At 43.9% G+C, this 13,954-nt stretch overlaps 1 protein-coding gene across 1 annotated transcript; it reads right to left on the minus strand.

Annotated features, from left to right (window-relative positions):
• Positions 1 to 1,259: 1,259 nt before the first annotated feature.
• On the minus strand, positions 1,260 to 13,300 carry RSAD2 (radical S-adenosyl methionine domain containing 2). Its single transcript, XM_088479518.1, has 6 exons — positions 12,426 to 13,300; positions 12,103 to 12,264; positions 7,780 to 8,009; positions 6,809 to 6,958; positions 4,497 to 4,529; positions 1,260 to 3,543 (listed from the first exon to the last, which is right to left on the minus strand). The coding sequence occupies exons 1-6, from the start codon at positions 12,733 to 12,735 to the stop codon at positions 3,379 to 3,381; spliced, it is 1,050 nt and encodes a 349-aa protein (XP_088335644.1). The 5' UTR covers positions 12,736 to 13,300; the 3' UTR covers positions 1,260 to 3,378.
• Between the last annotated feature and the right edge of the window lie 654 nt (positions 13,301 to 13,954).

The following is a 13,954-nucleotide window of genomic DNA, read 5'->3' on the forward strand; positions in this document are numbered from 1 at the left end:
GTAGCAGATACTCCTCCAGTCATTCCTAGTTCTGTACCTTGTCTTCTTGCTTCTATTAGATACCTACTCTGGGGGCCACGACCTGTTCACTTGGTGCAGCGAAACCCATATCCCGCTTGGAGGGGTCACTGGTGAATACCATCAAGTGGATTAGACTCTGCGCCTCAGAGTAGGTCTCGTCAACATCTGAGAGTAGCCTATGAGGAAGACTTATATATTGCCCCCTCATCTGTTAACATCAACTCACTTAAGCCCACCGGCCACTGTACCAGCAACTGAGGTCAATCTACACTAGGGCCTGACAAGGAGTCTTATTTATTTAGTTTAATCTACCTGCATACACATTTTTTATTTTAGAGATATGAATATTACATTTCTGAGATGTTTTTATGAACAGCAGAAGACTTTGCGACCTAAAGGGAACTTTTTGATGAAGTCAGCGCCTCTCATGCTGGAGCCCTCTGGTGTGCATTCTTTGGCAGATCATGACAACATATCAGTGAGCTGGCAGCTTTTGGGTTATCGCTATACGTCAATGGGCGCTCATTTTGTGCATTAATGTTCTTCACACATACAAAGTCAGTCCCGATGTCTCCTTGTTCTCGTAAATCATAAATGAGGCTATACCAAGAGTAATTTTAGGATTAAAACAATATAATGGAAGGGTTGGTAATAGAGAGGTAGGAAGTTATCCTTTACATACAGTAACACTGACAAATTTGCACAATGATTTCCTTGAGATTATTCAGTCTCTGCACACACTAGGTGCATGTATAGTTTGTATTTGTAGCTGTTTTCCAAAAATATACAGAGTGTAGATGCACGCACTGGGCTATGCTGGGGGAGTGTATTTGGACTAGGGATGTGCAGGCTCGGATAGGTTCGAGTTTGCACGTTGAGTTCGGATTTTTCCCTCCAAAAAAACGGAACTCAGAAAGAGGCAAAACGTCATCTTGCATGGACGAACATCATCATTCCTGGACTTTTGTCCAGGAATGATGATGTTCGTCCATGCAAGATGACGTTTTGCCTCTTTCTGAGTTCCGTTTTTTTGGAGGGAAAAATCCGAACTCAACGTGCAAACTCGAACCTATCCGAGCCTGCACATCCCTAATTTGGACGCGCATTGTTCAGCACCTTCACTGCGCTTAATAACTGACCATTGTGCTTCTTACAGAGCCACCAGGACATGAATTTCTCTTAATGTTAATATTAACACGTTTGTTTCAAGCTTTCAGTAATTAGAAGGAGCAGAAGGATAAGAGAATGAAGACTTTATTTGTGCGTATCACAAAAAAACAGCAATGAAAATACAAAACAGTGCAGTTTCCAAAGTGCAAACCTACAATCAAACCAATTCTAAACAATGACTCCACACATGCAGCAATTGGGGTCATTGCTCCACCTGTAATTGCACCATACATGATGAAGCCCTATCACAAAGCACCATGGCAATGATCTGGGAGCCCAGGCACGATATACACTGATTGGTAAATATGGTGCCATTAATCAGATTGCTCTACAGTGGTCAATGCACTGTTTTCCATGAGCATTCGACCATTGTGATTAGCTAGAACGTACAATGGCAGAATGGAACCTAACTACTGTCTATATATCCACCAACTTCCAATAAGTATATTCTTATGAAATATTTATTTTTGTCAAAAAAGGTTTTGTTCTGCCAAGTCTTAGTACAAAAACACTGATAAAATAAATACATTACCTTAAACATACACTAAGAAATGGTGGGATTCAACGGAATCAATGGCACTCACTTATAATTATTAGCTCCCTACATATCAATCCATTCTCACTATACACATAAAATACACACAAACACACACTATAGCAGCACACTCACATGTGTATAAAACATGTAACTTCTGTCCTCAGAGAAGCCCACAGTCCACCATGCAAGGATATATATATATTGCTGTCTGGATTCCAGACACAAATACCCCCCATCCAGTTAACAATTCCTATTGATCTGGAAAATGTTTTTTTGTTTTAATTGCTCCTATGAATGATTTGAATGGATTATGAAAATTATAATAATTTAAATAAAACAACATTTGTGATAGATTTTCCAGGTTAAACTGTCTTTGTAATACTAATGAACATAATGCCACCCAAAAAACAAACAAAATATATACATGTAATAAGTATTGCAGACAAGTTATGTACATTCAGTGCAATAAATTAAAATGTCAGGATGTCTGAGGAATATATACATGCAGAGTAGAGCCAGGGTCACCATATATACATTAGAGAGGTATGACCAAAGGCAGCTGGGGATTTATGCAGTTAAGCTCTTGGACATTACTGTTCTCCATAAAAGGAAGTGCTGATTGCTTTCAAAATGATAAAGACATGTAATAGACAGATGTGCATTGTTACATGCCTTCCAACTTACGCAGGGTCATCAAGATCTTATTCTTTGCCTCAATCAGGCCAGGAGGTTGGGAGCTATGGCCCATTCATTGTTGCTCTGCATAGCAGGTCAGTGGTGAATGGGTGATGCATGCACAAGAGGCATTTAATGGGTATACTTAGGGAAGCGGGGTAAGCACTGGGAATGCCAGCCGGAGAAGACTAGGCATTCCCAGGAGGCATGTCATGATGTACTGTACATAGATCACACACGATAGTCTTCTCTCATTTCAAGATGGCATATGTTGTTTTCCCCAAAAATTCCCTTCAAGGTCTCTGGTTCCCATGGAGGAATGTTTGCACATCTGTTTTACCTACAACTAAGTCTTAGAAGAAGACGTACAAGCTATTCATTGGTGGTAACGCCTCGTCGCTACATGCAAACTAGCAAAGAAACATTCTCACTTTCATAGCTACTAGAGAGCCCATACAGCTCCATAAAACCCTGGTGAGCAGAGACCTCAGCATATGTGCAACAATGCAGAACATGGTTGCCAAGCATCAGTAAATTTGCTGACAGCTTATAAAATAAGGAGAAGGGGGGGGGGGAAGGAGCAGGCGCACACTATAAGCACTAAGAATACAAATGATCAAAATATCTATAATAGACTGCAATAATAATAGACTGCAGCCCAGCCCCTCCCAGCTTATAAAATAAGTCAAGTTCTGACGTGCCACCCAGAAAAAGAATAGCCGTGACAGGACTTAATATAGACTAACAATTTACAAAGCTCGTGGTCTAATACGGAGATGGGCAATGTTATGGGCTTCAGCTGTTGTGTGAGACAATATCTCCCGTTGAACGAGGCGAGGGGACGTGTTTTCTGCATGTCTGGTTAACAGGACATTGTGGAACATATACTGTAGGTATAAAGTCTAGTCCAGTCTTCCAGTGATCTCACACCATAATGTAGAACTGTCCGGTGTGAAGACCATTGTGTGCAATGGTCACCAATCCAACTTCAGGTCTGCTTTGCTCCACACGTACTTTCCCCCTCTTTTGAAGAACATCTTCTCATCGAAACCACTAAACTTGATGGCGTTTTCAACACCAACATCCAAGATGGATCTGGATGGATCTTTCCGGTTATTTCTGCAGTCCAGGAAACGCATCTGGCGGAAAAATGAAAGAAATTGTAAAGTTACCGAAATGGTAATAATTAAAGTAAAAACGAGCACATCGGCTACCTATGGCATATATACACTAAAATAACATCAACAGAAGTGCAGAGAAATGAATAACATGGACAACACGTTGGATGTATGAAAAATTACACTGGGTCGGCAGGAGTGTGGTTTATCTCACAACTTCTGCGTCACCTTTTGGCCGCTGCCTTCCTAGTCTTTTGTTCAGTTGGGCAGCGTGGTGTTCACCGATAGCAGCGGAAGAGTGAGCAGAACTCTGAAGCTGCTGGGAACTTGGTGTGTTTTGATCAGGGATGTGTGGAAAAGATAGGCAGGGGAGGCAGTGCCTCACCTGTCATACACTTTTTGCCTTAGAGTTTTGACTATAAAAATGATTAGAATAATGCAAAGAAGATATTATAATATTTTCTTTACATTTTTCATATCATTTTTATAGTCAATACTCTGGAGTATACCTAAGTATGACTGGAAAGGCTGTGCCTCACATCACTGGTAGAGGTTACGGCAGAAAGCCTCACCTAACCTATTGTGGCCTAGATGTACAGAAATGCACTGTGTAGATTATTCTCAGGGGCAGTGCTCCGATAATGAATGGGAAATATACCAAACATCTGTAAATGTATCAGCATCACAGTATTTGGCTCTCCTATGCCATATCTGACTTGTCACATATCGCTACTAAGCTCAGTGAAGCCCCACCCTGTTTTTCTTGCTGAGACGCAGAAAACGCAGGAAGCTAGAATATCCTGTGCGCCATTCTTTTACAAACAGGTGTTCTACTGAGTGCCACATTTACAATGGATTCATTAGCAAAAGCCTTTAAGAAATTCCTCTCAATATGTATTACAGTACTTTCATTATTACAATACTCATAATTATAACGCCAGAAATAACTGTAAAATACTGTATTATAAACTTACATATTCATCCAAAATGAGGTAAGAATCTCGCATCTAAAATTAGATAAAGAAAAGATCACAGTTTAAGAAAATTGCAATTACCACAAAATGGACAGTATTAATAATATGTAAAATATAGAATTTTTATGCGCAGCCAATTGAAGCTCATATACAGATCATTTATTTTATTTAATTTAGGCTGGTTACTGGCAATGGGAGTGGTGGAAATGTGCACTATGGCTGTTTCATTGGACAGTTCTGAAATTAAGATGTATTTGTGGGGCTAAAAAGGGGAGATAGTGACCACAGATTATGAGCGCTCGCAACTGGGTCGATGTTCCCCCACTGGGCATGCACACGTCGGAGCCGGCTCTGACTTGCGCATGCGCGAGACCTGGCTAGCGACGGGCGCTCCATCGCTAGGGGTCTCGCACCAAAGGGGGCGAGCTGTCGATGGTGAGTGACAGCTCGCCCCGTTTGGGAGGCGGGCAAGGGGCGTGGCCGGCCAAATGGAGGCGTTCCTGAAGGAACGTTTGCCATTTGGTGGCGGCCCCACTGACATCAGCAGTGATGTCAGTGGGGAGCTTCCTGCTTGATCAGAGCAGGAAGCTCCCTGGGGCTTGCGAGTGCCGAGATCCAACCTTAGGGTCTCGTCGCAAGCCCCGATGGTCGCGATGGTCTTGACCATCGCCACAATCACCCTAGTCGGTCGCCAGAGCTGTGGGTGGTAACCCACAGCTTAGCGATCGACCAAGAGGCGGCACTACAAGATACAAGCGGCCGCCCTCATTCAGAGCGACCGCTTGCATCTAACGACCGCCTCTGAATGAGGTCCTATATCCTATCACTGCTCTTATCCTACATCCAGTCCTCACACCTGTCCCCTCCACCTGCCCCATTACACCTGTGTCTGTCTCTCACAGCTTACAAGTACGTGACTTGTGGATGGATTTTTGTCATGTGTTGCGCAGGGGGAAAGGGATTTAATGTTATCTGTGGGGGTAGTTTTAAATGATGAAACGGGAGGCTTGGGGTGAAATATCAATGTTAAGTAACTATTAAATATGGAGGGTATTATCCTAATGTGGGGTTGGTAGGGCTGTTAATATATATACTGTATTTAAGAGCTGATAATGCTGTGGCCATTAATTCAATAATGTGACTGATTGAGGTCAATTGGTATATTAATTAAATGTGATTAACTTATGAAATATAAAAAATATATTGGATATTGTGGCTAATTGTTGGTATATGGTCTATTTATTAAACATGGTTACTATTAATTCAATGTCAGGACTGATGGAGGGAAGGGGGACTGCTTATTAAACATCAATGCTACTCATTAAATAGGTTCTGGAGAGAAGGAAGCATAATTAGTGTGGACGTTATTGATAAAATGTCAGGGCTGGTGTTGGCAAAATGCTGAACAATCCAGAAAATGAATAGAGACTATAATTTTACAAACAGGGCCCCAAAATTTCAGGATTCGTTATAGCAACAACTGAGCTTTAGATAGCAGCAGTCAGGGGCGCTGAGAGGGGCAGTAGGTTCAAATTACCCAGGCCTCTGTAGGGGCCCAGGAGTGCAAGGGAGGTGTAACCCCAGCTGCAACCTCCCCCCTTCCCCCCTCAATATTGGTGCAATCACACTCATGGGTGTAGCTGTGAGAATAGCATGGTCTGTCTGATTTTGATGGATTGTTCTGCATGACTCTTGTTACTGCTCTGTTTAAGTTAATACTTATGAGGGGACTTGGATGTGCTCAGGGATGGTCATAGTATTGAACTTAAAGAGGAGAAAGGAGAAATAATGTTGGTCAACGGCTGAAGTATGGAGTGGCATGGTGGAAAGGGCACACCTCCCAACTTTAGAGGGACAGTTCAAACTTGTGGACCTTAAAAGGAGTGGAGCTTACGTGACAGCAAGTGACCAAAAGTGTGGACGTGTTTTGACAGATCGGGGACAGGGATCAGTTTGTCACGATCATTTGTTTCAGATATGTTTGGAAGGTAAGGGTATCTCAGACAGGTATATTGCCTGGAGCCCCACTGGCCGTTACTCTGGCTCTGGCTTCTGGGGAAAATGAAGGGAGTTCTTGCTGCATCTTCAGAACAACCTAAATGAAAATAGTTTTCTGGAGATGTTGAAAGGGGCAAACCCATTTAAGGTTCTTTAAAATCTGTGTTTTTTATTGCCCTGATATAATTTATACATTTAATTCTATCTATTCTATCAAATCATGATTATGGTAAGTTGGTAACTAGTGTAAGTAACTTGGGAATATGATATTAGTAATATTGATATTGCTACATCAAATGGGGGGAAATACACACCTGCTGGTTAGATTCAGGCACCAAGCATTTAATGTTCTTATGACGATCCAGAAAACCTTTGAACTCATCATCAGCGATGACAAATTGCTCAGCTTGTCTCAACGCGTCTTCTCCACAATTTTCACCCTCAATAATGAGACACTGAAACACCTGGTGATACAATAAAATAGCGTTAATATAAATAAATGGAAATTTTAATTTAGGATGAATGTATCCATTTAGTAACCACAAGACATTTTATAAACACTCCATCTGTTTTTAAATTAAATTTGAAACGAAGGGTTGCCAGCTCTCCCTGCCAGACTGTCTGCAGAGTAACATATGCACAAAAGTGCAATAAATGAACTTAATTTCACTTTATGACACTTTTTATAATGCTAACCTCACCATAATTCCAGTTGTGGTGTGTATTTTAAGATTACATAATAAAAAGGAAAATCTGGGCTCGATCCTGAGGTGGACGCAGAGCAGAGACGCGTGCAGTTGACTGATGGTTTTTGTACTGAGTCCGAGACGCACCGCACATGAGTAATGATTATCTTTCATGGGCATGTCGCTAAAAAAGGCTGCATTCAAAAACGCACAGTAGCTAATACCAGAAGCCATACTCAGACACTGAAACTGCGCCTGCCGCAAGTTTCAATGGTGCGACTGGTGGTGTGTCAACAGTTGCATGTGAGCGTCTCGTTTGTTTGAAAATCAGCATTAGCAATAAATCGCAGGCGAGACTGCACAGAAAAGAACCAGCCGCATTTCCATCCACTGATGAATCATTCCCACTGTGTTATATTCATATTCATACGTGGAGTAATGCTGCATTACTTCCATATCCGTTTATATCCTACTGAACATTTATATGACATTGAATGCAGGATTATTTATTTACTTTTGTAGAGAGCCATATTACATAGATGTATAATATGCCTTTATATGTAATTCAGTTTGTACAATACAGTTAATAGTGTCCTTACCTTCCAGCGTATTGGATTGACCATTGCAATCTCCTTACTCATGTCCTCGTCGACATTGTATCGGTTGATAACAGAATTTATTTTAAATGCCACGTTATAGTCCTGGCACCATTTTCTGATGGTCATTAATTTTTCCACGTGGTTTTTTCTCCCTTGCCCTCGGCCAATGAGCTTGTTGACGCCCTCGTCAAAGCTGTCACAGGACACAGCAAGAATATCCAGATGTTCACCTGCAATATATATAATTAAAGTTAATTAAATTATGTGAGTCATTGAGATACATACACACAAGCTCACACATACCACATACACTCTACCTCTTTATCAGATATAGCCGGCGAGATGGGCAGGATCACATTAAGGCATTGTTGGAGAGATCACACAAAGAACTTGTGCCCCCTCTCCACCATCCATATGTTATGGGTGTGTAATATTGGCTAGTTACACATGGCATCACCATCATTGTGAAATACAGGACATAATTCACACTGGTCACATGGGGAAGATTTATCAAACCTTTCCGAAGAGAGTGGAGGTGTTGTCCAGAGCAACCAATCAGATTCTAGCTATCATTCACCTAGTACATTCTATAAAGTGATAGCGAGAATCTGATTGGTTACTATGGGAAACACTCCACTTGTCCTCTTTGAGGTTTAATAAATCTCCCCATAAGTGTCCAGCTGTGACCGGCATGGGATGCTGTTTGTTAATAGCATATTTTGTCTACAAAATATATTATATGGAACAAAACATTCTGTGGAAGACACTGTAATGCAGTTTTTTTGTACAGTCCCAAATAATATTGTTAATTGGGAGCACAAACTTGAAAAACATCGTTTTTATAACACAAAATTAATTTCAGCAAGCAAATGTCATACAAAACTAAACAAGGGTCATTTTGCAACAAAGCGGATTTTTGGACGCAAATCCCGTCACCGCTGCAGGAATTTATACTGAGATGCCTGCTAGCGTAGTCTCAAATCCGCCACTTGCCTACAAAGGCACACCATTGGTTGCACCCTATGGTTGCCCAGAATGTCCGGCGCAAGTAAGCCACCGGAGCCTTTACCTCTGCATACGAAGTTGCATTTGCAGACACCCCCCAAAACGGTCTTGCCACGCCAGTGCTTGCCTCGCCATCCCCAGTAACCTCCCACAAGCACTCCCTGACTAACGATCATACTGTGCCCAAGTCCTCGCTGCGACTTGGTAATCTAACTTGGAGCATGCACAGTGTCACTCATATGAATGCAGTGTGTAAAAAATCGCCCTGATCCACAAACATCGGCTTTGTGTGCACCCCTGAATCAGGCCCAAAATCCCTTTTTTAGCCATGTAGGGCCTGATAGAGAGGTGTTTATGGATCTGAATGATATTTTATACTGAGCATGTGTATCAGTCGCACTGCGCATGTTACAAGTTAGATAAACGGATGGCGGTTGCAGTGAGGACTTGGACGTAGTCTGATTGAAAGTAAAGGGAGCGTTTTGTGTGAGGTCACGTGGGGCGGCGAGGCAAACGCAGGCGTGTCCAGACCGTTTTGGGGGCGAGTGCAGTGGTAAAGGCTTCAGCGGGATACCAGCGACTAACAAGATCAATGGTGCGACCTATGTGCGACCGATGGTTTGTCTTTGTTCGCAAGTGGAGGATTTGAGACAGTAATAGTGAGCGTCTCAATACAAATTTCTGCGGCTGCATATTTTCACGCAATCGCTGTGTATGGAATCACGGCCGAGGCAGAAGATATGTGATACCAATAATACCATAACTTTCTACTGCATTGTGATTACAATTAGGAATTCCAGTTTATTAACTTAAAACATGACATATACAGTATACACGCTGCACTGCCACTGTTTCATTTCCTTACTGATTACCTGTAGTGTTTGTTATACTGACAAGGGGATGGGTACGGTATGCCAAAATCCCGACGCTGGCATCCCGACAGGGGCGTTTCTAGAGAGGAGGGAGCCCATGTGCAGTCTCCGACATGGGCCCCCTCCTCTCCACCCGGCGGCCGGCAGTGCATTGAGTGTGCCCAGAGTCTATAATGAATGCACTGGTCACCAGGAAAATGGCCACGGCGGCCATTTTACCTGTACTGCGCATGCGCAAACGATGGGAAAATGGCCGCCACGGCAATTTTCCAGTCGTTTTACTGCGCCGGACCCCCGCGCCGACGTGGGACTCCGGAAAGGTAAGTAATATTATTGGTGCAGGGTGTGCGGTGCAGGGCCCCCCTGAACCCAGGGGCCCCTGTTCCCCGCACACCCTGCACCCATTATAGATACACCCCTGCATCCTGACAGGTTTAGGATACTGACATCTGTTGGTAGCTTTCCTAACCCTCCCCCTCTCCCTACACCTACCCCTCCCTCCCCGATGCCTAAACCTAACCTCCCCTTCCCAGCGCCCTGAACCTAACCCTCCCCCTAGTGTCTACCCTAACCCTCCCCCTAGTGCCTACCCTAACACCAACACTAACCCTCCCCCTTGTACCTAACCCTCCCCCTAGTGCCTACCCTAACCCCACTACTTACCTTCGGGATGCCGGCGGTCAGGATGCCGGAGCTGGTATTCTGACAAGTGTTAGGATTCCGGCACCGGTATTATCAGCGCTGGCATTCTAAGCGCCAGCATCCCCTTTGCCGAGATCTTGACCGAATCCCACTAACAAGCAGCATGCTTTACACTAAGGGCCTGATTCAGACCCGCTCGCAAGTGCTATGCGCATGCAAGCGGGTCGGTGGTGGGGCATAGCGCACGCGCGGCGTGCGCAATGCACGTGCGCAAGCCCCTGGAGCGAGATAGAGAAATTCTCTTGCTCTGGGGCTCGCTACAAACGGGGCGGCTGTCGATGTTGTTCGACAGCATTTTGTAGGCGGGGGGGGGGGGTGGCTGGACAAACGGAGGCGTTCCTGAAGGAACGCCTGCCGTTTGTGGGCGGCCCTACTGACATCACAGCTCACTGGAGCTTGCGGCAGACGAGACCCTACCACAAGTCGCGACCATCACCTGGCCTCTTGCTAAAGCTGTGGGTGGTCACCCACAGCTTAGCGAGCGGCCAGGAGGCCGGGTTTTTTACAACAAAGCGGTCGCCCTGATTCAGAGCGAGCGCTCGCTTTTTGTGAGTGGCTCTGAATCAGGCCCTATATGCACTGCGACCATGCGGCTTGTCTATTATTGTGTCAAGACCCACATGGCAAAAATTGTAAACAGGAATAAAGAACACATGTAATGAATAATATATATATATATAAAACAGACTGCTATTGATCATTAGGTACGTGACACATATAGTCATACATAGTTCCATATGTGGCTGTATTCGGTTTGCAAGTATTTTGCTAATGTGAATACACACATGCCTAGATGCGTAAGCAGGCCATTATTACTATTGGGACTTATGCCTACCCTATGCTGGGTGCAAGAGATTAATCTAAAATACGCATCCCCCCAGCATACTCACAGTGCCGAAGCACGCTGCCGTCCTGTGCTGACCCCGCCCCTGAACCTGTGACATTACATCGGGGCGGGGCCGCTGGCAGAAGAAAGTCTACAGAAATCCGGACACTCCAGTCGACTCTACACACTGAAGGGATACTTGCCTGGAGTGTCCTTTGGGGTTCCAGGCACCCAGCTAGCCAGATGCAGGGGCTGTGGGTAGCGATGGTGCCGTTTCCAGGGCCCTGTATCCAGACGACTATACCACCGCTCGTACACCCCTCCCAATGATGTGCAGTCAGGTGAGGCTTTCCATACATATATTTATATAAACATATATATATATATATATATATATATATATATATATATATATATATATATATATATATATACTCCAGAGTTTTGACTATAACAATGATAGGAGAAATGTAAAGAATATATTATAAATATCTTCCTTGTATTAGTCTAACCATTTTTATAGTCAAAACTCTGGAGTAAGAAGTGTATGGCAGGTGAGGCGCTGCCTCCCCTGCTGCCTTTTCCGCACATCTCTGATCAAAACTCACCAAAAATCCAGCACTACATACTGCTGCACCTTTGTACAAAGCCCACATGAACCCTCGGGTTCATATATGTATGTGTATATCTGGTTCTGATACTAGCCAGTGCCTCCCCAGCCATTTACCTCACCGCACGTCACTGACCCCTCCCTACGGCCTGCATACACACATGGCTCAGAATAGGACACAACTCAAGCAGCGAGCGACTTCAAAAGAAAGTACATAAAATAAAAGGCAATAATTAATAACAGTTTTCAACAATGTCTGTGCAGCTACAGCTCTATACAGTAAATACTACTATGTTACATTCACTCACCATATGATTTAAACCACTTCTCTGTGATCAGACTGCCGTTGCTCACAATGCTGACACTGGGCAACCTCAGATCCTGCTTGCAGTACTCCACCAGCTTTCCAACAAAGTGCCCCCTGTCCTGCATGAATGGTTCACCTCCAGAAAAGTTTATTTTTTCCATACCTAGAAGACAGAATAAGAGTTATGAAGTGAATTGTAATAAAGTACAATAAATGCTATTTGGGCAGCTCCACTGTGACAACTATTAAATCCAATCACTTGCTTTATTAAAGGTTGGGAGGTAAAGCTGTCACTATACCATGCCAATACCACCTCTTACATACCTGCATCTCTTAGCATGGATAGTCCTTTCTTGGCTTCTAATAGGGGTAAGACAAATGAAGTCTTTGCAGTGTGAAAGCAGAATCCACACTTATAATTGCACTGCCTGGTGAAGTGATAATTCACACTGGTGGGTTTCACCGTGTCGGGGTCCTGGGTCACTTTGCCTTTTGAGAATGATACATTCTGTGCTCCAAAGACCTTCAGCCACCCCCATAAGGAGAGCATCTCCATAAACTGCAATATCAGCTTCATATTCCTCCATCCAGATGTAAGAAATTTCTTCACTGACAGCGAACACAGGGACAACATCTTGTCAAATTGTGTTTAGACTGACACAAGGCACCTTGCCTCCCTGCTTATATACTGTAGGCTGGCTTGTGTAACCTCCCACACATAATAAGTCAATGATGAGTTTTACTTTCCATTCACTATAAACAAAATCTGAAACCAAGAAAGAAAACCAGCACATACTGTATGTCTAACCCGTTCTTTTACTCATTAGTGCCTCTAGTGGTGAACTTCATTATTTCTCACTCAGACACAAATCTATTTACATGGGGTTTGCCAGAAGCAAACTAGTATAATTGAGTTCTTTATTCTTATCATCTTATCATTGTCTTGTTTTTATTCACTTATTGATCTATTTATTAAAATTCAGCGTTAACTAATAATCTGTATTGCCTCTTACTGCAGCGATGCAGATTTTAGCAGTGATGGAATTTACCAATCTGTCTGTAAGGGTTTCCTGCCCTTCACCTGCAGCCTAATGTCACAGTACAATGGGGTCTATTCATGAAGATTTACGTTTTTTAATTGTTACTTATCACTATACATCGCATCATTTAGATGCCCTTGGCTAAGTAGTAATTCATGTATACTTACCTATCCTGCGATGTGATCCGGTATACAGGGGTCCAGAGGTGCATGCAGTCTTCTCCTGGGGTCCTGTGGAATCAGAAAGGCTCTCCAATTCTGTTCATTGCGCTGGCTGTCGGGTCACCTGACATCAGTGCTGAGCGTGTGGGATAGTGTAAGAGGGGAGCAGGGGGCAGCAGGCAGTGTGAGGGGGGAGCACGGGACAGCAGGTGGCAGTAGAGATGAGCAGTTCGGTTCTACCGCTCATCTCTTGTTAAGAGGTGGTTACCCAGTATATGCATATGTCGGGTCACCTTACTAATGGCAGCAGGGGTAGGGCAGGGAAGCAGCTAGATCCCCTTCCGTAGATTGACCATGACATCATCAGCCAGTGTCCAACGTCATTCCCTACCATCCAAGTGGGCATAGAGGGGGAATACAACCATGTGACGAGCGCTGCGAGCCACCATGCCCGAAGCGTGACAAGCGCAGCGAGCCCGTGAGGGGTTAACTTTCTCTTTTTGGTGGGCTGTGTTGGCAGGAAACTACACTTCCGCCCTCACTGCATGTCACTTCCAGGTACAGAATCTGAAGTGGAAATAGTCTTTACCGAAGGGCAGAGCAAAGGGGCACTGGCTGGCCAGAATGACGTTGGACACTGGCTGATGACGTC

This window comes from Taudactylus pleione, unplaced genomic scaffold (genome assembly GCF_031769625.1).
Source record: "Taudactylus pleione unplaced genomic scaffold, aTauple2 ptg000238l, whole genome shotgun sequence".
Lineage (NCBI taxonomy): Eukaryota > Metazoa > Chordata > Amphibia > Anura > Myobatrachidae > Taudactylus > Taudactylus pleione.